This window comes from Dipteris shenzhenensis, chromosome 13 (assembly GCF_047967505.1).
Source record: "Dipteris shenzhenensis isolate YYH24624 ecotype China chromosome 13, Dip_SZ_1.0, whole genome shotgun sequence".
In the NCBI taxonomy this organism is placed as follows: Eukaryota; Viridiplantae; Streptophyta; class Polypodiopsida; order Gleicheniales; family Dipteridaceae; genus Dipteris; species Dipteris shenzhenensis.
The window spans coordinates 43,562,011-43,585,647 of NC_141608.1; the positions used below are offsets into that span (position 1 = coordinate 43,562,011).

Genomic DNA, 23,637 nt, shown 5'->3' on the forward strand with positions numbered 1-23,637 from the left:
AAATCTTCTAGATGGTTTAACACTACTTGTCGATGTTCATTTTGTATTGCAATCTGTCTTCTCCGTTGTTCTCATTTCCTTGATGGGTATATCCTACCGCAGTTCATTAGCAACCATGTACTTCTAGACCGATAGATACATCAGTTCCATGGAGGGAGAGTTTAATTTATCTTACAATGGAATGCTTTCGCTGCCTCCAGCGTTGGGTTTTTTTTAAGGGTTTGGTGCCACATCACAAACGCAAGCCTAATATATAAGATTAATACTCATTTTATGTTCAGTAATTTAATTTGCCGTGTGGCTATATGCAACACACTGTTGCTCCTTTGCTCTCTCTGTGTTCCTGTATTTTTCACTTCATCAAGCACAAGCCAAGATACTGAAAAAGAGGACGTGCTTTGAAAGATTTGTCAGATGTCCCTTGATAGAGTTTTAGGGAGTGAGTAGCTTGCATCAGATCTATATAGAATAGAATGAGCTGTGCTCCCTTGGCCATTTGACAATGGCCTGACTGACCAGCCTTCAATGCCTTAAAAAGTCTTGCCAACCTTAAGGATGACCCTGGCTTCCTGTAAGAACCCTTACACCAGCCTCATTTGGTTAAGGCTACATAAGCCTGTCTGATCCTGAGGGAGCTGGAAGTTGCATGAAACAACTCGAATATACATTATAGAAAGAAATTTGATAGAACAAAACTTTTATAAAGGTGAACAAGATGGGTAATCCACATATGCAACGATCAAAACAAAGAACGTCCACATTTCTTAAGGCATAAAGGCATTATGTCATCAATTTGATTGCCTCAACAAAACCTTGAGCAAGGATCAACACAATCAGCATATGCAAAGAAGACATACTAACAGGTGAAGACATACAAGTAGGTGAAGTTAACAGCTTTTCTTTGAATTATCATACAACATCATGCCTAATAATTTGCAAATTAAGGTTTCAATGAAGAAAATATCTCTGGATTTCAGCTAATATTGTCAAATTCTGCAGCCATCTCAAACCACATATATTAGCAGAAGCCATCTCAAACCACATATATTAGCAGAACCATAATTCAACTCTACTCGTGACGATATAATCCAACAATTTGTTCTCTCAAGGTAAACAAGAAATATGTATGGTCATATGACCTTAAAAATTAACAGGTATGATGCAAGCGCATTAGACATGTCTCTCAAATGAAGATCAAGCAGTCAAGAGTCCTGCCCAACGCCTTGCAGACCATGTGCTAAATGTGCCAGGTAGGGATCAGTTTGTGAACCATTTCTTAAAAGCTGCACAAGCTTCTTCAGCTCCTTGTCGAACTCCTCTTCAATTTTCCTGGAAAAAGTATTATCAGTTAAGAGTTCCAATGTCAAACTGTTGATCAAACCCCTCACATACTCGAAAATGGACCATTCATTCCCCCTTTGGATACATGTGGATCCAAGAAAAAAACCAACTAGAGTATGCAGCCAAATACCATAATCCTTTAAAGAGCTTGTTACTGGAACATCTCATGCTTGTCCAACAATTTAGGCACCCTCTTTATCTTTATCACACGACGGACCCACAGAAGGCTAAGAAACAAATGTGCCCTACACTTGCATCAAACTAGTGTAATATGCAAAACAACGTGTGTTGGTTGCACAAGAAGACACAGTGTATCTCAGAACATGATTCTGAATCTCAGCCGGAGTTCTTGTTTGAAATGTAACGCCACACAAGAAATAATAAAGCCACTGACTGCAAAAGCGCGCGAGTAATGTCCCACAAAAGCATCCAATCTTTTCATCAAAACAGAACCTGCAGACTTATGTTCTTACGTATTTGATTTAGTCCTCCCTCTTTGTCTAGAAGTAGTCCAAATGGTACTCGCAAATGTTTAACGAGTCCTTGTCTACTAGTAGCTTAATTACCATGAACTGCAGCATGTACAGCTCAAGGCTGCATGACCAAAACTCCCAAAGAGAAGAAGGTGAGCGCAATACGGCCTGCCATGGGTAAGAGCATTCGTGTACAATAACTAGTGCCTTGAATTTTCACATTTATTTGTTTCATTCTCCTTGGTGCAAGATGAGTACACAGTTGCAATCAAACAACTTGACGATCCAGATTTTAGGTGGTTCAAACGTTGAGAAGTAGTTGAATGCAAGGTCCCAAGTTTGTAAATGTGTCCTCTCAAAAGCACCACAAAAGGCCATATGTGTCCTCCAAAAATTTCACACAGAATCATGGGTTTCCAAACTATGACTACTTATTTACAAAGCCATTGAAAGGTTCATTAGACTAGAAATTAACCAAGTAAACTTGACCTTTGTTTCTTCCATATTTCTTTTTCTTATTTTCTGCTTTGTTTCTTTCTTCTTGCTATTAAAGTTTTTGTTATTGGATTGGGATTACTGGGATTACTTAGTAAGCACTATTAACGTGGCTTTGTTTGATATTTTTTTAAGAACACTTAAATTTTAAATAATGAATTTCTCGGCAAAGAATTTGCCCTGTGGAGCTATTGTGAGCTCCCTAGCTGCTCCCCCTGCCCGCCATCTTCCTCCTCCCTCCAGCCTCCTTCTGCCGCCTCCTTCCCCCAGCTTCTCTTGCCTCCATCCCCGCCTCCGCTCCTCCTCCCGGCCTCCAGCCCCGCCCCCCCTTCCGCCTCTCCTCGGCAAACTTTGTGCCTCCACCCTGCCACCTCCTCCACCACCTTCTCCGCCTCCCCCTCCGCTTCCTTCCCCGCCTCCCCCTCCGCGTCTTCTCTCCCCCTCTTTCCATCTCCCTTCCTTCTCCCCTTCCGCCTCCTTCCCTTCCACTTCCTCCCCGCCTCCTTCTCCCTCCACCTTCTTTTCCGCCTCCTTCCCCCTCTCCTTCTCGCCCTCCCTCTCCATTCCCTCCCTGCCGCCCTCCTCTCTCTCATTCTTTCCTTCTCTTCACTCCCGTTTCCTTTTCAAAAGGACCCTCTGCATCCCTTCAGCCCTCTCTCGTCTCACCCTCAAGCCTTGGGTGTGTTCGGGTTTGGGAAGCAGGAGCTTCTTTGAGGCGCCTCTTTCTTCAAGGACTCTCCCTAGCCTTTCCAACCTGAAGACATACTTTGGTGCTGCGAGTCAGCACTAAAGTAATGAGAGGGCCAACCTGGAGATACAATTCTAATCTGCCTCTGACACCAACATAGTTGCCAGGAGTTTCTGAAACGGGAGGTTTCAAACGGGTTTCATACGTTTGAAACGGGTTTCGAAAAATGAATGAAACGGGTTTCATTCGGAATGTGAAAATATGTGCATTCATACCTAGGGTATGCATCATGCCATATACAAAAATGTGCAAATAAAGATTGTAAGTGACTCCATAGTGCAGACATGATACAAAAAACATACATATCAAGTATAAGCACCATACATACTGAATCCTGATCATATAAAAAGCTAGTCATCAATGATCATACATTATACATACTAGAGTACTCAATGATCATCTTCACACATACATACTGAATGATCATACATATTGATAATTGAATCGTGATCATACTGATCATACATACTGAATACTGATAATATTAAAAACTAGAGTCATCCATGGTGATGGACCATGAAGGTAAAAAGGTCAAACTACAACTCGAATCCAAAGTACTGTCTATCAATAATAAGTGACAAAGTCACAAATCAAAAGTCAAGCCTCATCATCAATGTCAGCATCTTCCTCCTCAACCGAATCCATGTCCTCATTAGCCTCCTCCTCACTGCTACTGGAACTCCCAGAAGACTCATAAAAAGCATCCTCATGAGATGCAGGTGCAATCGAAGTACTGGCACCAGCTGCCTGGGAGGATCGGGTGTGGTGAGATGAAGTCGTGATCTCCTCGTACGACATGGCGTAGATATCCCTCTCCTGGCATCTCCTTGCACTTTGTGATGTCGATTTTGTAGGGATTCACCTGCCGAGGCTCAATGGGGTAGTCCGTTTGCTCGAGCAATCGTAGATTGCAATGGCAAAAGACCAACCTCTCCAATTGCACAGTGGACAATTTGTTCCTCTTCTCGCATGGAGTAAGGCCCATGTACTCCAGTTTCTCTCACAAGGTCCAGAGCTGCAATCTTGTGAGAGAACTCGCATCGCTATGCATCTTTGAAACAAAACAAGAGACATTCTCAGACTTAACAGTTTAGTGGCAGCTTCCAATTGCTAAGCTATACCCACATGCTTTCAAGTAATAAGAAAGTATTCTCTCTAGGGTTAAGTATTACCAAGTGGGGTGCCTCAATGCCATATTTTTCCCACCAAGAAACTGCTGCTAGCTGAGTCTCCTCTCTCTGTGCATTGCGTGATCCAAAAACACCGCTTCAATTGCGGAAAAGAAGACACTCATCCTCCAGCTTCAAAAGCAGATCATCATCATCTCCCACGATCTTGCTCATATAAGCTGACCACCCATCCTCTAATTCTCTATCGAGATATTGCTGCTCATTCCTCCATAGAGGATCAAGGATATGAGCAACAGTATGGATTGACCTATTAAATCAATCCCAACGCATGTTCCAAATCTCCTTAAGGTCTTCAATCCTTCATAAGAAATTATGAATCAAAGGCAAAACCGATAATGTTTAGAAAAAATGAAAACATAGATTAAAAGGAATTCTTAGCATTGCCACTTTGCTAATTGGAAAAATGCTAAACTTCGAAGGATGACTCATGCGTACGGGATACCTGTCTGCAAATAGGTGAGTACACGCATCAAGGGCTTCCCCCACTTTGTCCATGAACTCATAGAGAAGCCCAATGGTGCTCCCCTCCATATTTGTCAATCAAAGAACGCTGTACATGGGGTTCATTGTCTTTACTAGAGCTGCAGCCTCCTCCCACCATGCATCTCTCATGACCATGCGGCTGAAACCAATTGCTTTGGGCTCATTCCTATCCCCCCATTGCTGCCAGTCACGGGAAACAACTATACACAGCAAGCCATGCCGCACTTGAACAACCCTCTCCAACATTATGAACATATAAGCAAACCGTGTCTTCGAGGGCTTTAAAAGGTCGAGGTCACTATTTTCCCTGAACATGCTCAAGACCTTGGGTCTTTTGGTTACAAAATTTACCATGCTCAAAGCTTTAGAAAATATATGAGAAACCCAAGGCAACTTTGCCATGTCCTCAATGGCAAGATCCAAACTATGAGAAGCACATGGTGTCCAAACAATAGTGGGAAACTCATCCTCAAGCATCCTTCCCATGGACACACAATTGGAGCCATTATCTGTGATCACCTGCACCACATTTGCTACACCAATCTCAAGAATAGCTGTGCGCAAATGAGACCATATATATGCACCTGTCACCACTGTCCTTGAAGCTGATGCATCTATAGCACGAAGGAACATATGGAGCCTGAAGACTGCGACATCTGCAAAATGTCATTCTCCTCCCTCATTGATGCTGGAATAGCTGAGATATTTAATTCAAGCTCATCCCATGCATTGACTCTATCAATTGGAATCCCTAGCATTTTAGCTTTCCAGGCCTTCAAGCCATCATACACCTCCTTTGGCTCATGAGAACAAGGGCCAATACCAAAGCCCTTTGTTCGAGAAAAGTGAGCCTGCAATCTCTGAAATGTCCCATGATGCGGCTCAGCACAAAAGTTGCAGGTCCACTTGCCTGTGCCACTCTTATCATAGTGTGCACCAAAGGAATTGAAGGTGACATTGCTCCACAATGCACTACCTTTTCGAGGCATTTTTTTGCTTGCAAAAAGCGATGTAGAACAGCAAAAGTAATTGCAGCTTTGCAACCTACATCATGCATGCAAGATGAGCAGATGAATCAAGAGAGGAGCGTTAGATTTCATAAACATAAGAAAGAGCAGATGGCATGAAAGGATGCAGCGCCAAATTCAAGAAGAAGGGTAGACTATAGAAAGGACGATTGAATGCACATTGGGGATGATTGGGGGCACAAACCTCGAGAATGAGCAAGAGGGAGTGTACGGGCTGCACGGACGGAGCGTATGGGCATACGTCGTGCACAGGCGTACGTCAAATCGCTTTTTTGCCCCCTTTTGAACCCTACCCAAAAATTGGGGCCGTATGAAACGTTTAGACGTTTCATGCGGGTTTCATACAAGTATGAAACGTGTTTCATATGCAACTATGGACACCAAAAAAGTGAGCCTGACATGCTCTTACATCCCGTGGGCTTCCATCTTTTATAAATCATCCATAATGCTGCGGAGAAAACCTAAAGACAGGCTAGGGTGCTGCAAGTTAGCTCGACGGTGATAAGAGGGCCAACCTGAAGATACAGTTCTAACATGCCTCGATGCCAAAAAATTGAGGAATGCTTTTACCACCTGTGGGTTTCCATCTTTTACAAATCATGCAATAATGCTTACTTTAGACTTAGTCATCCATCAATCTTAGATTTAACTTGAAGAATAAAGAGAGGTTGGAGAGAGAGAGAGACACACACACACTTTTCTTTTTTTTTTTAAGTGAAATCTTTTATTTCTGCGTGGGAAACCTCAAAAAGAGGTGAAAACCCACCAATAAGTACAAAGATAAAATTTACAAGTAAGACCTCAAGAGAAAAAAACTCATGAGGCAACCAAGTAAAAATTAACATATCAGTTGGAGGAGAATCCAATAGAACATCAACCACTTTCAAATTATTGACTTGTAAAAAGTGATGGAACGGAGTGACATCCCCATCAATAAAACAAAGTTGTTTTTTTCCTTTGTGATTCTTCTTAATGTAAGCTGGAAGCCGAAACTTCTGAACCACAGGATCAACAACCTGCTACAACCAAGGATGAAAAGATTCCGGGGAAAAAGGAACAACAGTATCCAAGACTGAGAGGCTCTGTAAAGGGGCAGGCATATCAACAAGCTTCTCACGGGAAGGAACATGAAACTCCAGAGAAATATCTGCATTCGGAATACTAGTATCTGGAGCTGAAGAAGACTGTAGATTTTCTTCCACATCTTGCATAACAGCAGCATTTTGCATCAGTGAAGATGAATCTAACAGAACAACTTCAGGCGTCGAAGTAGCAACATAAACCAGATCACAAGAAACCTGACAATCTGACACTGTAGGGAGTGACAAAACAGCAAAAGGATTAGAATCCTTAACCAACGTAGCATCCTAAACTTTCCTCTAGACTTTAGAACGCATGAAAAAATGCCGGATTTCTTGTGTGCTAGAGGAAGAAAGAGGAACCGCAAGAACCAATACAGAAGGAGCAGAAGTCTGCAAAGCAGGAGCTGGAGAAGAAGACAATGGGCATACTCTAGCAAAATGGCCTAACTGGCGACATTTATAGCAAGCATTAGAAAAGGAGGCAAAGCGAAGAGGAATCCGGAGAGGATGAGGCAATCCAAAGTCCACATCCAGACATGAAGGTATAAGTTGCTCCATATCCCAAAGAACACATACCCAAATATCTCTACTTGTGACCAAGAAGTCCTGCTTTGGAATGAAAAGAACACGGCCTAGCAGGGCTGCAAGAGAAGGAACATGCTGAAAAAGCGGGACCGGCAAATCTTTGAGGGTAACCCAAACAGGACAAAAGTGGAGGAGGGAGCGGGCTGGATCAAAAAGAGGATCCTAAGGCATAACAACTGCAAAGTGACCTGCTCCATGAACTCCACCCAAAGTAAGCAAGTGGAAGACAGTGTCCACAGAGGCACAATGAGCAAAATAGAATCCCTTGCCCATGAACACAAAAGAAGTAATCTTCCCGACACCCACTGCAACGGAGGACCAAGCTTGCAAAGAAGCCACCGTCATAACTCTTCCCGTAAAATAAAGGCAAACACCAAGTTGTTGTTCCTGGCGAATACTCTGAAGGAAAGGTTCAGGGGAAAGAATTCTTCGTAAGGAAAATCCAACAGCACAAGGCGAGGTCACCGAATCAGCACATAGTTGACAAAGCAAATCATGTTGAAGTGAAGAAGAGGGGAAGGCGGAAGAATCTAATTTGGCAGCCTTCACCCCTTCCAAAAGTAACGGGGAAAGGGAATCCCTTTTCTTCTTCCGAGCATAATGAAAAGTAGGAGATGAAGGGCTGGAAAAGGAAGGAGAAGAAAAGGAAAGAGGCACAGAGAACGGAGAGGGGATAGGGGTAGAGGGAATGGAGGCAGGAAGGGGCTGAGCAGAGGAGCAAACAGCCGAAGAAGAGACAAAAGGATGTACGGACTGCAGGGGTTGCACATAGGGCACCTGAAATGGAAGAGTCGACTGTAAAGATGGTACGGACACAGTCTATTAAAGTCTTTAGAAGACCAAAAAGGGTCTATGAGACTGAAAGAAACTGATACAATGAAACTGATGGGTGGAGCCACTAAACGGGCATCAACATCCAGGACAAATAAAAAATCCATAATCCACAACCCTGCCCATGATGGCATCGGTACCTAGAAGGGAAAAACTCTCTAAGAGGAAGCCAGTGAGAGTGTCAGCCCTAGGAGGGGACGTCAGTATGTGAGGCTGCAAAACCCTGTGATAGGGCACTGGTATCTATTGGCGTGTACAACTCGCTGAAGTCTCCTGGCTGTAGCTCTGCAGTGAACAAGTGCCAATCAGTCCTGTGGGTCGTATATCGAGTCTAGTAAACATGGAAGCCATGTCCCCAAGTGTGATATGTGCCTCAGGGCGCTGACGGATTTGACGTGTCTCTATCGCTGGCTTGGGCCCCCATGCCCGACGATTCTGTAAGTTCGGCTAGACAGAACTGTCTCGCTGAAAAAACTCGCTGATCAAGCTCTGGGTGGGGTCTCAATGTGTGTCATGATCTCCCCTATGTAATCGGACCAAACACTCCCTATGTCGTATGGCCTCATGAATGAATGTTGTCAAACACCTTTGATCTGGGTAAGACAGGAAACGGGGTAGGGAGCCAAAGCCATCTCTGAAAAAGACAGTAGTATCGATCTTTGATCTCGTAATATACCAGGCACCTGAAAGCAAAATGCTCCTTTGACTCGAACTCTCAGGAGTGGGAGTCGCACAAGGTACAAATGTGGCCCTCTCTAGCTATGCCCTCCGCTCAACCGCTCTCTATATAGAGGTGGTGTGGTAAGACCCGGAACTACCCAATCAAGATCCTCATGGAGTTGGGAAGTTGGATCCGTGTGTATCCTAGTCGTTTGATGAAGCCCTTCTCTAAGACTCGTAGGCAATGGTCTCTGTAAAAGTTGAGCTTCACAGGGAGCTCACGAGGTGCCAACCAAGTCCTGAAAGCGTGTAACTGTAGGAGATCCTTTCGAATGACCTGGTTCACCTAGTGATATGTAAGCGGGATAGAGAGGGCCTTAACACTATACTGAAATGGGGATATCTGTCTACATTGAGCCCCAGGCTCTCAAACCATCTACAAGTATGGGCATACCAACACCTCTAGTCCCCTGTTGCTGCTAGTATCATGGAGAAGTGCAAAGAGAACCAACGAAGCCTACGTTGCCCTAAGGTGCAAGATCCATACTGTCGAATGTGGAAGAGATGTGTGATGACCTGGAATGTGGGGATGCCCCGAATTCAGCCAAAACTATCTGGTTGGAACGGAAGACTTACTGCAGATCATCCGTTTCAGCATGAGAACCTAAACCATCTTCAACTCGAGCACACTCCATCTCTAGTCCCCTCTTGCTGCTAGTGTCATGGAGAAGTGCAAAGCGAACCAACGAAGCCTACGTTGCCCTAAGGTGCAAGATCCATACTGTCAAATGCGGAAGAGATATGTGATGACCTGGAATGTGGGGATGCCCCGAATTCAGCCAAAACTATCTGGTTGGAATGGAATACTTACTGCGGATCATCCGTTTCAGCATGAGAACCTAAAGCATCTTCAACTCGAGCACACTCCATCTCTAATAGGTCAGGCCTCCAACAAGGGCTGTCATACATACCTGCAGGTTGAACCAAAGAGTCGAAGAGGAGAGACTTCTCATGAGGGTCCTGGAAGTGAGAGTGAAAGCACTATCGCTCAAGTCTGGCCAGCGCAGCGTACCCCCTACTCAGTCTAACCTATAGTGCTGGTCGCATCGTAAAGATCAAGCCGGAGAACAAGACCCCAAGTAGGTGTAGGATGAAACTACCTCCATTGGTAACCCATCCAAGGTAAAATTCTCCCTATGCATGGCTGCCCGAGATGTCTTGAAGATCATGACCTTCAAGTCATGTGTCTCACAGAAAGTATGTAGTGCCTAGAGTTGTCGTTGGAGTCCCTCTACTATCGGCCGGGCAGCAACCAGTCCCCCCTAGGGTCGCGATAAAGGTCTCAAGCTCATCAAGGAAACCTAATTTGACCCCAATGGTACTCATGATCTCCTTTGTCCACCCTGCAGCAATCCGAAGACTCTCTCATAAATTGCCATGACTTCCCAGATGATCTCCTAATTGTATCCCAACTCCTGCAAGCGTCTAATGAGTCGAGCGCTCGGCACTATGTCAAAGGCCTTGCGGACGAAATCCACAAAGCAACAATACACCCTCGGTCTCCGTGCCTTGGCCTCCCCGATGACCCCTCTGAGTGTGAGTATATATATGGTCCATGGTCACGTGGTCTACTCAGAAGCCCGCCTACCCCATGGCTCTAAATCCCCGAAGCTCTGTAACCAAGCTCACCTCTACGTCAAGTACTTATCCATAGATCTTGGACATAACATGTCCAATCATAATGGTCCTGTAGTTTCCGGGGCTCATGGGATCTCCTGCCTTGTGTATGGGTGTGATAGTGTTGAGGGTCCAACTGTGTGAGAAGCCCATACAAGCTGCTTCATTGAAGAGCTTCGCTAGCGAATCGGGGCCAGGTGTCTATCCCGTATGCAATGAATTCACTATGCAGGCCCTTATGATCTTTCAAGACAAACACTTCTTTTTTTAGTGAAATTCATTTGTCCTTATATTACAAAGAACAGTCCCACAAAAAGGGACAACCAATTACAAGCATCAAAAGATATCATTATATAACAAGAAAGTAGGATAATCTATATCCCATGCATGTAGACAATCATAAAGAGATTTCCTTAAAATGCTCGGAAGAGCTGATATTTAGCCAAGGAGGGATCACCAAAGACTCTCCATAGAGTCCATAGTGCCCAATAACGAACCCAATAAAAAAGCAGATCAAATCCTTGCTGAAAACCAAAGAGCCAGAATCGCTTGTCAAAACAAGCACTAGGAAAGCGAGCATGCAGCCGTTGGCTTAATAAGAGCAAGATTCAGAGCATTGCCAAAAGATATCTGGTATAGACTCCCATGAGGATAGACATCGTCGACGAGGTAGGGTCAATGTGACGACGAGCCAAAAGCAGTCCAAATGGGAGAACTCCTAGTAAAACTCGCCACACACACACACACATAGAGAAAGAAAGAAAAAGAAAGTTTATTAAAGTCTTCGGGAGACCGTGAAGGTCTATGAGACTAAAGATAACTGATACAATGAGCATAACGGTGGTGGTCTCAAAACGGGCCAACCAACCGTTTCTACAAAAAAAGAGGTTATGAAGGACTATGTGTCTAGTCCTGATACAAAAAATATGTGTCTACCTCCAGATGATACAAAGAAGAAGAAGGGGGGGGGCACAAAAAAGTCGAGCAGAGGGGGGAGATACAGTATACATGTGCAGGTGGTGATCGTCAGAGACCAATCATAGAGGGGCCGTCAAATGGGAAGTCGGAAAAAACCCTGCGATAGATGATTGGCCTCTGACGTCACGCGGCCTAGTCGAGCTCGGTCGTCGGGGGCGGCAGGTGGCCCTGTGGATGAGGGCAACGGTAACCCCAGTGGGGCGGGCCGAGAGCAGAGACGAGATGTCATGGACCTGGATGTGTGAATCTGTCCGCTGACGCAGCTGTCATGACTCTGGCTCTCGCTCACGTCCGCGTCGTCGGCTAGACTGAGAAGAGGTATCCTGTGGCTGAAAGAAGTCAGTGATAGGCCGCTGGATATCCTCACGATGTGTGTGCTGCTTGTGTCGCCGTGCTCGGAGAGAAGTATCTCGGTGGCGGGTCATCTCATGTAAGAAAGCGGCAAGGCACCGCTGATCCGGGAATTGTAGCATGTGTGAGAGGGAGCCGAATCCGTTGCGGAAGAGGCAGTGGTATCGGCCTCGAATGGCATAATAGATAGGACATCTGAAAGCAAAATGCTCCTCCGACTCGATCTCCTGTAAGTCGCAAAGTGGGCAAAGGCGGTCCTCTCGTGGGATACCCTCTGCGCGTCCACTCTCGATCCGTAATCGGTGTGACGAGACCCTAAACTGACCGAGGGAGATCCGGAGCGCATGTGGTAGATGAAGTTGTGTGTAACCCGAAGGTGTGATGAAGCCCTCCTGTGAGAGAGAGAGAGAGAGAGAGAGAGAGAGAGATACATTAAACAAGGAGGAGGTTGTTCCCCTTAAAAAGGCTTTTTTTAGAGCATAGCCAATATTTAGGCTTCATTGAATGACTTCATATGAAGATCACACTGACAAAGACAATTGCCATCAAATATAGCTCGTCAAGTCAATCTTTATACATCTGTTTTGTGTCAATTTAACCTTCAAAAGTTGAGCAGTCTTCATTCCTGGTAAGCTGCAAAAGAGAAATTGAAGTTGAAATTCCCCTCAGATTTCCAAAGATGGAAAGATGGTCACTTCTTCACTTTTTGGCATCCTATCGAAAATTTACCTATGCACAAATCTTGCAACAATAGAGGTGATCACGCCTAGATAACATTGGGAGGAAAATTTTGTGTTTCCGCAACTTGACATCTACAAGGCTGACAAATAAAGCTCCATAACTAGTGGACGGGGCAGCAATCAATCAGCCCTACTGCACATCAACGTTTTAAAAAATTTTGAGCCCGCTTTATGCAAACTGGGAAAACCTCTGGACAGTGATTTCATAGTCTCTCTTAGACGAAACATAGGCTAACTTTTAGGCAAATCAACAAATCTGTGGGACGCTTATCCTAGCACAGAAGGTGAATTGCTATCTTACATTTGTGACTCTGTGGCCCTTCAGTGGATAGATATACTTGTACATGTAGGCTCATACCAAAGGCCCTAGAGATATATCTCACTCAAAATTAACCTCATGCATCGCAAGCTGAAATCTTGATACCTCCACAAGACAACCCTCTGATCAACTTGACCTTTGCATCAACACATGCTTGAAGTCCTATTTCCAACACTACCACTGTTCTTTACTTGCTTATTCTAGTATATGGAAGTTGAAATGGACTATTCCATTGCCCCTGCTCTCATTTTCACCCTTTTCCTAAGCATTTCCCTTCATTCCTAATCCCTAATCAACAATGCAATAGGACCTCTCCCCCTTACAAAAACCCTAATAGAGACAAAGGCCCTTCAAGATGTCAGAAGATTCTTATCGTTATTCACATTCACAAATATCATAACTTTGGAGGAAAAGGAAAGAGGAAAAGCAATTGCCTTCAAGTTCAGTACGTACCCTATTGTTGTTCTGAAAGTAGCCTCATCTGATGGATTAAAAGCTTTCATAGACTGATCACCCCTTTGTCTGCTCCTTGTGGGCTTTTTCCCAAGTTCTGATTTCTCTGTGCCTGTCGCTTTAGGAGTGGTTAGATCAAAAGAGTTTGAATCTGGCATGGTCATTGATGGTATTAACCATTGTGTAGCAGTTGCATACTGAAGGCAGATAGATTTCAGCTTCTCAACCTTCTGTACTTGCATCAAGAAAGCAGACAGAGAAAGAGTTACAAATAAATCTAAGCAACAGCGTAATCTGAACTGAAACACTTGCAGTTCTCCAGGTAATATAGCATGGACACTCCAGAGCCTTTCTTAGACATTCTTATTGGAAATTTCATAAAACACATAATGTTTACCGAGATGTAACATATGCAGTAAATAAAGAAATAAAATAGCTTTAAAAAGATAAATCCAGTACGATGTTAATCAGAAAAAATAACCTGAAGAGCTTGCAATAAATGGGATAGTCTTCCTTGCATATACCAATTATATATTTCACAAGGTGAACACCACTATATCCCTCTTAAAGGGGCATAATCAAAAAGAGAGAGACAAAATAGTTAATGAAAGGGAAGAGGAGACAGCGCATTTGCTCTCCTGCAACCTCAAGGACAAAAATCATAGTAACTTGCAATAGTGGATGGAAATGTTTATAAACAATAGTGGCTAACCACGATTTTTTAAGGTAAATCATTGAGAGAAAGCAACCACATGTTTGGTCTGAGGAGGAACCTCCTATGGGGTAAAACACTTACTTTCAAAATTTGAGGCCACAAAAGCACGCACTCTTTTAAACATTTGTCCAGGAAAAAGTCGTGTTGCATCATCACCTGAAACTTGAAAGAGAGAAACATTACAAGCTATGCATTAAACAAATGTATTAAACCTTATTCGAATCCTTCCCATATACACATAGCCGAAATTCCAGATACAGTCAAGTCAGAAGACTTCATTTAGCTGTCAGGTAAGAAGACATCATTTTGCACCTCATCTATGCTTTTCACAGTTTGCAGCTTTCCATACATAACATGCCAATTCGGCTCAACAACCTGTAAAAAATGCCAAGCAACAATGGGTTCATAACTTTGATTGTACTGAAAGTTTGAAATGAAGCAAATCAAGGAGCTGTATAAAAATCCACAAAGAAAGTTGTGTATTATCATTCCACCTCGAATGTCAGATAGTGTACAAAACTCTGTGTGAAATGCAGCATCCGTTGGCATAAAACATAAGACTGTGGCATTGATGTTCCAATGAAATGAAGGCCACGAGTTGCCTGGCCGAGATATAAACAGCAAAAAAACAGCATTTTGAGAAAAATCCCTTGCACCTCTGTGCCAATCAAGAAAAAAAGAGACAAAATATGACAAAACACAAAGCATACCTGATGAACTTGCCATGTGCCACACAGCTGTCGCTCCACATGTTTGCAGTGGAAAAGTAGCCTAAATATAAGTTGGTATTTAATAAGAGCCTTCCTTGATATTACCAGGGATAATGGCCATTGAGCCTGTTACCGTCCAGCATTCAGCATGAGTTGCATCAATCACACCAAAAATTTGCTTCTTTTTTGTTGTTTTTCCCAGACATTGTAAAACTTTCAGCATGTTGTACAGAAATTCTTTTATATCACTATTACAAGGCAATAATAGAAACACCTTATAGTTTAAAGCAAAAGTCTCTAAGCCTGTGATGACCCCAGATGGAGCTTGAGTTGCAGTATCTAAACTGCCTGAATCTCCAGCTCTCTCTATCCGTAAGCTTACATCTGTCAGAGCAGTGCCAACCTTTTGCAAATTCTCTAGTTGCTTCAAGAGTGGAATCTTCTCCTACAAGTTTACGATGAAACACAGGCAAATAAAACCTCTTGACATTGAAGAACGCAACATATTCTAGACAAAACATGTCAAATCTAAAGAATGTTGGCATTGAAGTTTGCATTCAAAAGGTACGTACAACAGTGCAAAACAGGTCTTCATGATAAGGATCTGATGCAGCTACTGATGTTCGCAAAGCCAGATCAAGAAGAGACTGCAAGAAGAGACAATCCCAGCACAAATATACGCACATTTTCTTATCACATTAGAACAAATCATTGGGCCACAAACCTTTGTCCTTGGTGTTGCACAATGTTTTCAACTTTTCATATATAATTTTGTAAATCCCTTCAGTAAGATAGAAGCACAAAAACCAATTTCAAGAGAAAATGGAAACAAGCACTACCTAAACAAGCAGAAAATTAAGGCACCTGTAGCTTCTCAACAGATATTGTCGATGGTCTTTTTGCTAGTTCATCCTTAGCAATGTCCATGAAGTGAACAAGAAAATCACCCTGTAGAACCACTCCATCTGTAAGTTTACTCATGGATGCACAATTCTGTGAAAAGTAAATGGAATAAGGGAATAAAACATGTGAATGCCCAAGATAGCCAGTCAGAGAAGTTGTGAAGTTCTGATTCATGTTTTAAAAATATGAAAACATAGAACAGAGAAGACTTCAAGTCCATACAGCCAGCAAGGTTGCAATTGTTTTTAACTTTAAGGGTGGAATAATGTATTGTACTCAAGGTCCTGTCTGCTGACCTTCCATTTAATAGCTCTCCACTGTGATCCTCATATCTTGCCACATATTCAAATAGAATCATCCTCAAGCTGCTTGAAAATCGGTAGATTGACCAATCATAAAATAAAAAACTATTAATCACAGTTGATTATATCCTCACAGCTAGAAACATCGCCCTGCCATGATCAGCAGCTTGCAGATATAATTGCAATCACCCAGGGAGACAAGTTCATAGGCAGGAAGTCAGATAAGATAATTCTCATCCGGTGAATAGCAGCCAGCCTGTAGTCCCAGAGGTTTTCCCTCACTTTATAGATGGTGGTGGGGACTTTTTAAAGCTCACATAGGCTGCTAGGACTAGATTAGAATAGGAGCTTGAAGAACATGAAGGTTTTTACATAATTGTCTGTGGAAGTTTGCAAAAAGTTCCAAAAAGCGAGACTTCTTCCTTAGGCTGTCATTTTTGGAGGTGATGACATAGAATACCTGTCTATGTTCTTTAACGGCCCCAGATTGTCTATAGGACCAGGGCCTTTACTTGGAACTCTCCCGGCTCGATGATAAAAACCCCGAGCCCCTCGACATGGAACATCTGGCAGGAAGCCAGCTTGAACAAAAAGGGAAGAACCCAAGCGAGTCTGCTGCCACATTTCAAAGTATTCATTTTGTTAGAATTATTATTATATTCTAGGCAGTGGCCACTATAATGTAATAAGTGAGTTAGGGGCACTTTTCCCTCTTGGAGGTTTTTCCCCCTAACCATGGTCTAATCTCTAACTACGGTTAGTGATTAGATAGGGTTTTGTCACTTAGACAAAACCCTCATCTCTTTTATTGTACTTCACTTCAGTCACTTCAATTCAGTACGTTTTGGGGAGTGAACTACGTTCAGCTCACTCTCTCTTTGCACACTCTTGCTCTTCTCTTGTTTTCTCACATTTGGTATCAGAGCACTTCCTTCCCGGACCTGCTCCTTGCTCTCTTCTTTCAGCTCCCGCATTTCAGCTTCATCGCCACCTGCAGCCTCCATTCCGTACAGTCCCATACAACTGTACGGATTCCATACCAGCTGCCGGCTCCAGTCCGTACACCTGCACAAAACTTTGCCGTACAAGCTGTACTCACCGTACAGTCCTGCATTTCGCCTTACGCCTACGCCATCCGTACACATGCGTCGTCCGTACAGGTTTCAACGTACATCTGTGCCATCCGTACAATTGTACAAACTGACAGTCCGTATTGTCCTACATTTTGTACCTTTGCTTCCATATATTCCGTCCGTACAATCGTCCGTAAACTGTATGGATTCCGTACTATTCCGTACTAGCAGACTAAAGGTGTCCGGTGTCCGTCGTTTTTTGGCAAGGTTCATTTGCAGGTTCAGTTGTGCATTCAGCCATTGTTTGGCTTAGCTTTTGGGAGCACATTGAAGCTTTAGCAAACATTGCAGTTGATCTGCAAGTTTTGGAGAATTTTGGGGCTTTTGCAATTACACCGCAATTCGGCAGTGAAATTTGGGGCTTTTGTTGGCAGAGTGCAATTTATGCAACATTTGGGGCTTTCAGAGCATTTGCCCTCTTATGTATGCAATTTCCCGCAACAAATTAGGGCTTTTGCATTTGGGTTGCAATTTTGCAGGTAAAAGAGCATTTTGGAAGTTTGCAAGTAGTTCTAGACTCAGTACTAGTCAATTTGCAGACTTTTGTCATTATTTGCAGATTTTTAGGCATTCAGCAGAGCATTGAGGTGCATTCTGAGCCTTGGATAGGCTGTGATAGTATTTGTCACTGTGGGCAGATTTTCTTTGCAAATTTTACTTGTGCATTTAACATCCCAAAAAGGGATTTTACTTGGTTAGTTTGCTGTGTTTTTTGAGTTTATCTGGCAAAAATGGCTCTGAACAACCCCAATGAGGTGTTCGGAGTTCTCACACAGGAGGATAAGTTGGATGGAACCAACTACTTCTTGTGGAGTTTCATGGTTCGCAATATCTTGGTTGGTAGACATCTTTGGAATTATGTCAATGGAGATGAAGCAAGACCAGATACAGTGGCTACACCTGTCACTCCTACAGCTGGAGGCAGGGGTAGACGTGCAAATGCAGCACAAGTTGTTGGAGCAGCCGCTCCAGGAGCTCCCACAGCAGACCAGAAAAGATGGGACTCTAGAGATGCATAAGCTCTTTCAGTGATTTCTCTCTCTGTCAAAAGGTTCATTTTACCTCACATTCGGTCATGCAAGACATCTATGGCAGCTTGGGAGATACTAGAGAGTATGTTTGCAGCAAGAAATGATGCTAGAGTTTCCTTTATGAAGCGAGAGCTTTCCCATATATATATGGATGAGGGAGATTCCATGAATTCTCACCTCACTAAGCTTCAGGATTTGAGGAAACAATTGCTGAATATTGATGAAGTCATTCCGGCAGAGATGATCACCACCACTCTGAATTCTCTTCCTGAGTCCTATCTTGGTTTCCACACCTCGCTGAATTTGTCATTGAAGGGGGGCAGCAATCCTCTCTCTTTTCACGAGTTGGTAGGACTTTTGTTACAGGAGAAGCAAACACAAAGAAATATGGCAACCCAGGCTGGCAAGCATGCCATGCTTTCCAAGTTCAAGCCCAAGGGTAAAGGGCAGCAAAAGCCACATGCCAATCAGCCCGCACATAAAGCTGATTCAAGACAGCCCTCTTATAAGGCTAAGGGTGATGCAGATAAGCAAAAAAAGAAGGGCATTTGTCACTATTGCAAGAAGCCAGGTCATTATATTGGAGAATGCAAGAAGCGCATAGCTAAAGAGAAGAAAAGGGATTCAAGTATGGCTATGTCAGATGCATCAACTCCACATTCTCAAGATGGGGGAGATGTTGCAGCCAACTTTGTGGAAGAACACTATGCCTTTCTGTCTTGCACTTCAGATTTTTCAATGGATAGTTCAGATGCTACAGCCACTAATGATGATGACCCTTATGCTTTTTTGACTTGCAGCTATGATCCTTCAAAGGATGCATGCTCTCTCAGTGTCAATGAGACACTTTATACTTGGTATTTTGACAGTGGTGCTTCAAAGCACATCACTTCCAAGAAGAGTATTTTTGTATCTCTGCATCCTCCACCCACCAAAAAGAAGGTGACTTGTGCAAATAATTCTTCTTATTCAGTGTGTGGAGTGGGAGACATTATTCTCACATCCACTGATGGCACAGATTTCAGAATTTCAGATGTACTCTATGTGCCAGGCATAAAGAAGAATTTGCTTTCAGTGTCCTCTCTCAATAGAGGAGGATTTCAAGTTGTTTTTTATGATGATAAGTGCGCAGTCGGAGACAAAGAGAATGACTATGCTTTGATTTTCTCTGGCACTCTGTATCGGGGTCTTTTTCAACTTGATTTATATGAAAAAAGATCCGATCTTGCATTATCAGTGAGCACTCCCACTGCTGCGATGCAAAATGCGGAGTTATGGCATGCCAAGTATGGACACATGAGCTATGGCAACTTAATGACACTTCAGAGGCACGATATGGTTGATGCATTGCCTCCTTTAGAGTCGCCTCCTCATGCATGTGAAGGTTGCATCTTTGGCATCTTTGGCAAGATGCATAGACTTCCTTTCAAGAAGGATGGTAAAGTGAAAGCTACATGGAAATTACAGCTTATTCACAGTGATGTCTGCGGTATCTATATTTTGTTACATTCATAGATGACTTCACCAACTACACTTGGGTCTATGGTCTCAAGGCAAAATCAGAAGTGTTTATGCATTTCAAACACTTTGTGGCTATGGTTGAGAATGAGATAGGACTCAAGGCGCAGATACTTCGCACAGATCGAGGGGGAGAGTAAATGTCTCATGAATTTGAGGCATTTTTGAAGAAGAAAGGTATCACGCATCAGCTTACAGTGAGGTTTACACCTCAACAGAATGGCAAAGCTAAGCGGAAGAATCGCATTGCCATGGAGATGGATAGATGCATGCTTACAAGTAAGAAATTGCCTCACAGGTTTTGGCTTGAAGGCCTCATGTGTGCCAACTATATTTTGAATCGGGCTCCCACAAAGGCTTTAAAGACGACAATCACTCCCTATGAGGCATGCCATGGGAGAAAGCCTTCAGTGGACCATTTCATAGTTTTTGGTCATGTTGCATATGCCCACGTGCCTGTGGAATTTCGACACAAGTTGTCAGATAAGGCACTTAAATGCATTTTTGTGATATATAGTTCACAAAGCAAAGGCTATTGTCTCTACAATCCTGCTCCACGCAAGATTTTTGTTAGTAGAGATGTTATGTTCTCTGAAAATTCAGCACATATACATGCTGAATTTCAGATTCCAGCTTCTTCAGATGATGTGTTTGAGGGGATGCTTCCTATAACATTCGGTTCCCCCGCTGACAATCAGAATTTACAACAACCTCCTCCCGATCCACATGCCCCGATTCAGCCACCGGCTGATTTTCTACCTCCTCAGGGTGTGGATGAAGTTGTCAGGCAAGAGATTCAAAAGAGACATGCAGCCAAAACAGTCCCGAATTGGTTGCTTCAGACTCTCAGGGAGCGTCAGCTTGAGGCCCCATTGCCTGGCAGGACTCATAGTGCAGTAAGGCACACAAGGGGGGCTCTTTCAGTTGAGAGAGCTTATGCAGGGACTCTTCTTGATGAATAGGAGCCTGACTCTTTTGAAGAAGCAAAGGATAATGTCCATTGGATGCATGCCATGCACAATGAGTTGCAATCCATCGAAAAAAATCAGACTTAGGATGTTGTGGATTTGCCACCACGTAAGCATGCCATTGGTACTAGGTGGGTTTTCAAGGTGAAAAGGAAGCCAGATGGGTCTATTGACAGACACAAAGCACAGCTCGTTGCCAAAGGCTATGCACAGAAGAAGGGCATAGATTATGAGGAGACTTCTCCTCCTACATCCTGGATGACCACCATACGGTCAATTATTGCAAGCTTAACAAAGCTTTATATGGGCTGAAATAAGCCCCACGTCCATGGTATGCCAAGATAGATGCATTCCTGGCAAGTAAGGGATTACACAATAGTCCCACGGAAAGCACCCTTTACATCAAGAAGGAAGGGGGGGATATTTTGGTCATCATTCTTTATGTAGATGACATGCTGCTCACGGGGTCAAATGAGGATATAATTGCAGATTTTAAGGCTGAGTTGAAAGCTGAATTTGACATGACAGATTTGGGGATGTTAAATTTTTATTTGGGAATCCAGTTTATACAAGACAAGCATGGCATCGTTATGTCTCAATCCAAGTATGTGCAGAAGCTCTTGGATAGGTTCAACATGCATGATTGTAATATACCTTTGTAAGACTAGAATAAGTCCAATCATATTTTTGTTGTTCTAAAGATCAAAAATCTACAAAGAAAATAAAAGAGAAAATGAAAGAGAAGAAAAAAGAGGTAAACAAAAACTTTTATGAAAAACAAAAGGAAGACATACTTAGCAAGCAAAGCAACACTTATGTCGTCATCAGTGCCCAAGCATAAGTAGCTCTACTGGGTTTCTAAAGACCCGCGGAGTCTCTTGGGCAAACCCAGTGCTTACTAAAATACGTCAAATAAACAGAAGAGAATGAAAACAAGAAATAAAGAAGAAACAAAGCAGGTGACTAAGCAAAAATAAACAAGCAAGTCAAGAAACAAAAACTTCCAAAAAACTAGAAACTCTCTCTCTCTCTCTCTCTCTCTCTCTCTCTCTCTCTCTTATATTTAAAACATAAGAAGCTAAATGGCCCCGTTTCTACAAAGAGGCAAAAATACATTTCTAACTTAGAAAGCACAAGTATACTCAAACAAACTCTCTTTTGAAACTAAAAGAAAAACGAGCTATTCAGATTCTAAACTTCAAGTCTTCCACCTCAATCTTTGTGTAAAGCGTGGTAAAATCATAGGTTTGAAGGAGAATAGGAGACTCTTTTTCCTGAATGCTTCGAGAGGAATTAAAAAATTTTACAACAGGAATCACTCCTACAGAGTCATTTAAAATCCAGCTTGAGTTCGAGGGGACATCTGCCTCTTTTAATAAGTCCCTCCAAAGTTCATGGACACTAGGCAACATGGCTTTGAAGTAGTAGCTTAGCCATTTAGAGACATTCGTCAAAGTAGTCTCACAAGCAGCTGCAATAAATCTTGGCTTTTTTGGAGTTTTGTGAAACTTCCAAGCAACACAAAGAAAAGGTATGCTTGGATTGCAAATAAACCCGAAAGACTTACAAAAACTCTGATGTTTTGAGATCAAATCCTTTTGAGAAACTATGGTAGGGACGTAAGTTTTGGCAAACGAGTTCACTTCTCTCAAAAGACATTCTAAGTAAAACTTTTTGCAAATAAAAACAAAGTTATTGGAACATTTGTCCACATAAGAAATGACAAAATTCCTATGGAATTTTCGAAGAAGAGTTTCATCTTCTTTAGAAAGATGGTTACTTTTCTTTGAGCAATTAACCGAAGGGACTTCTTCTAGTTTCAAAGCAACTTTCTTCAAAATCTTCCCTTTCCATTCTGATAAGATATTTTAAACTCCTAAACATTCTTCTAATTACAAAACAAACTTTAAGATTCCCTTATCGATAGCTTTTAATAGGCAAGACTCTTTAAAAGAGTACAATCGAAATTTTGTGCCTTTCATGAAAAGGTCTCTTAGGTTACTAGAACGCAAAATTGAGGTATCAGTTGTGACTACATGTCCTAAATCAGCATTAATAAAGCTTTGGAATCTCTTACTTTTACAACAACAAGGTTCTTTAAGGATAGAATATTTTGAATGCTCTGAAAGCCTTTTACCTATCGCTCCATAGTTGAAAGCCTTTTGTCCTAAAGTTTTTACATACTTCCAAGCTACTACTGGATGCTTCCAAATTCTTCTTACAAAATGAGGGAGAGTATCCATTACTTTAGGAGACTTCAAAATGGAGTTTAAGCCTATCTTGTCAAGTGAGGGAGAAGTAAAAATACAAATCAAGAGTTCCTTATTTAGATAGACTTCTTTGCTTTAAAAGGAAGCTTTTACTTTTAAGAAGCGATCCAACGAAGTTTTAAGTTGTATATAATGGAGCTTATTTAGATTCAAATCCTCAAAAGAGAAGTTTTCCAAGGTGTATTGAAGTTTAAAAAGAACTTTGACATTATATTTTTCAAAAAAATTTATTGAAAAAAGACCCAGTGACATTAATCTATCTAGGTAGAGTAGTCTTCTTTTATAGTCTCGAGAAGAAAAAACTCTTGGAACTAAGGAAGTTAAAGGAACTAAAGGAGGAGGAAGTGGAGGAAGAGGAAGTGAGGGAGGCAACTCACGAACTACATGTGAGATTACAGGAGAGCTAGGACAACCTCGTAACATAACTTTAGGTTTCCATACGATGTTAGGTGTATGATTATGTTGGTAATGAGGAATGTTAAAGGGCTTGATATGAGTTCTCCACATCAAAGGGTTCTTTTTAGAGGTTCTTTTATTTTTACGAAGAGTTGATTTTCCTTCCAAATTAAAACCTCTTGGGAAGAAAGTGTGTAAAGTTCTCATCCAAAACAATTCACGAGGACGAGCAGCCTTGTAAAAGTCCTTGGCATTAT

The 23,637-nt window shown here is 42.5% G+C and overlaps 1 protein-coding gene and 1 pseudogene across 2 annotated transcripts in view; both read right to left on the bottom strand.

The window, feature by feature from the left end:
• Window positions 1-978: 978 nt before the first annotated feature.
• LOC147895441 (Spc97 / Spc98 family of spindle pole body (SBP) component) overlaps window positions 979-23,637 on the bottom strand; it is a 78,457-nt gene continuing 55,798 nt past the window's right edge. The window contains exons 14-22 of one of the 2 annotated variants that reach the window (XM_087383497.1): window positions 15,724-15,807; window positions 15,432-15,506; window positions 15,134-15,304; window positions 14,860-14,985; window positions 14,644-14,751; window positions 14,462-14,524; window positions 14,231-14,305; window positions 13,435-13,664; window positions 979-1,329 (exon numbers count right to left, since the gene is read on the bottom strand). In XM_087383497.1, coding sequence (XP_087239623.1) covers window positions 1,203-1,329; window positions 13,435-13,664; window positions 14,231-14,305; window positions 14,462-14,524; window positions 14,644-14,751; window positions 14,860-14,985; window positions 15,134-15,304; window positions 15,432-15,506; window positions 15,724-15,807 — 1,059 coding nt within the window. In that variant the 3' untranslated portion in view covers window positions 979-1,202. The remainder of the gene's footprint in view (window positions 1,330-13,434; window positions 13,665-14,230; window positions 14,306-14,461; window positions 14,525-14,643; window positions 14,752-14,859; window positions 14,986-15,133; window positions 15,305-15,431; window positions 15,507-15,723; window positions 15,808-23,637) is intronic. The other variant, XM_087383498.1, reaches the window with a different exon arrangement.
• On the bottom strand, window positions 3,655-5,363 carry LOC147895442 (uncharacterized; annotated as a pseudogene).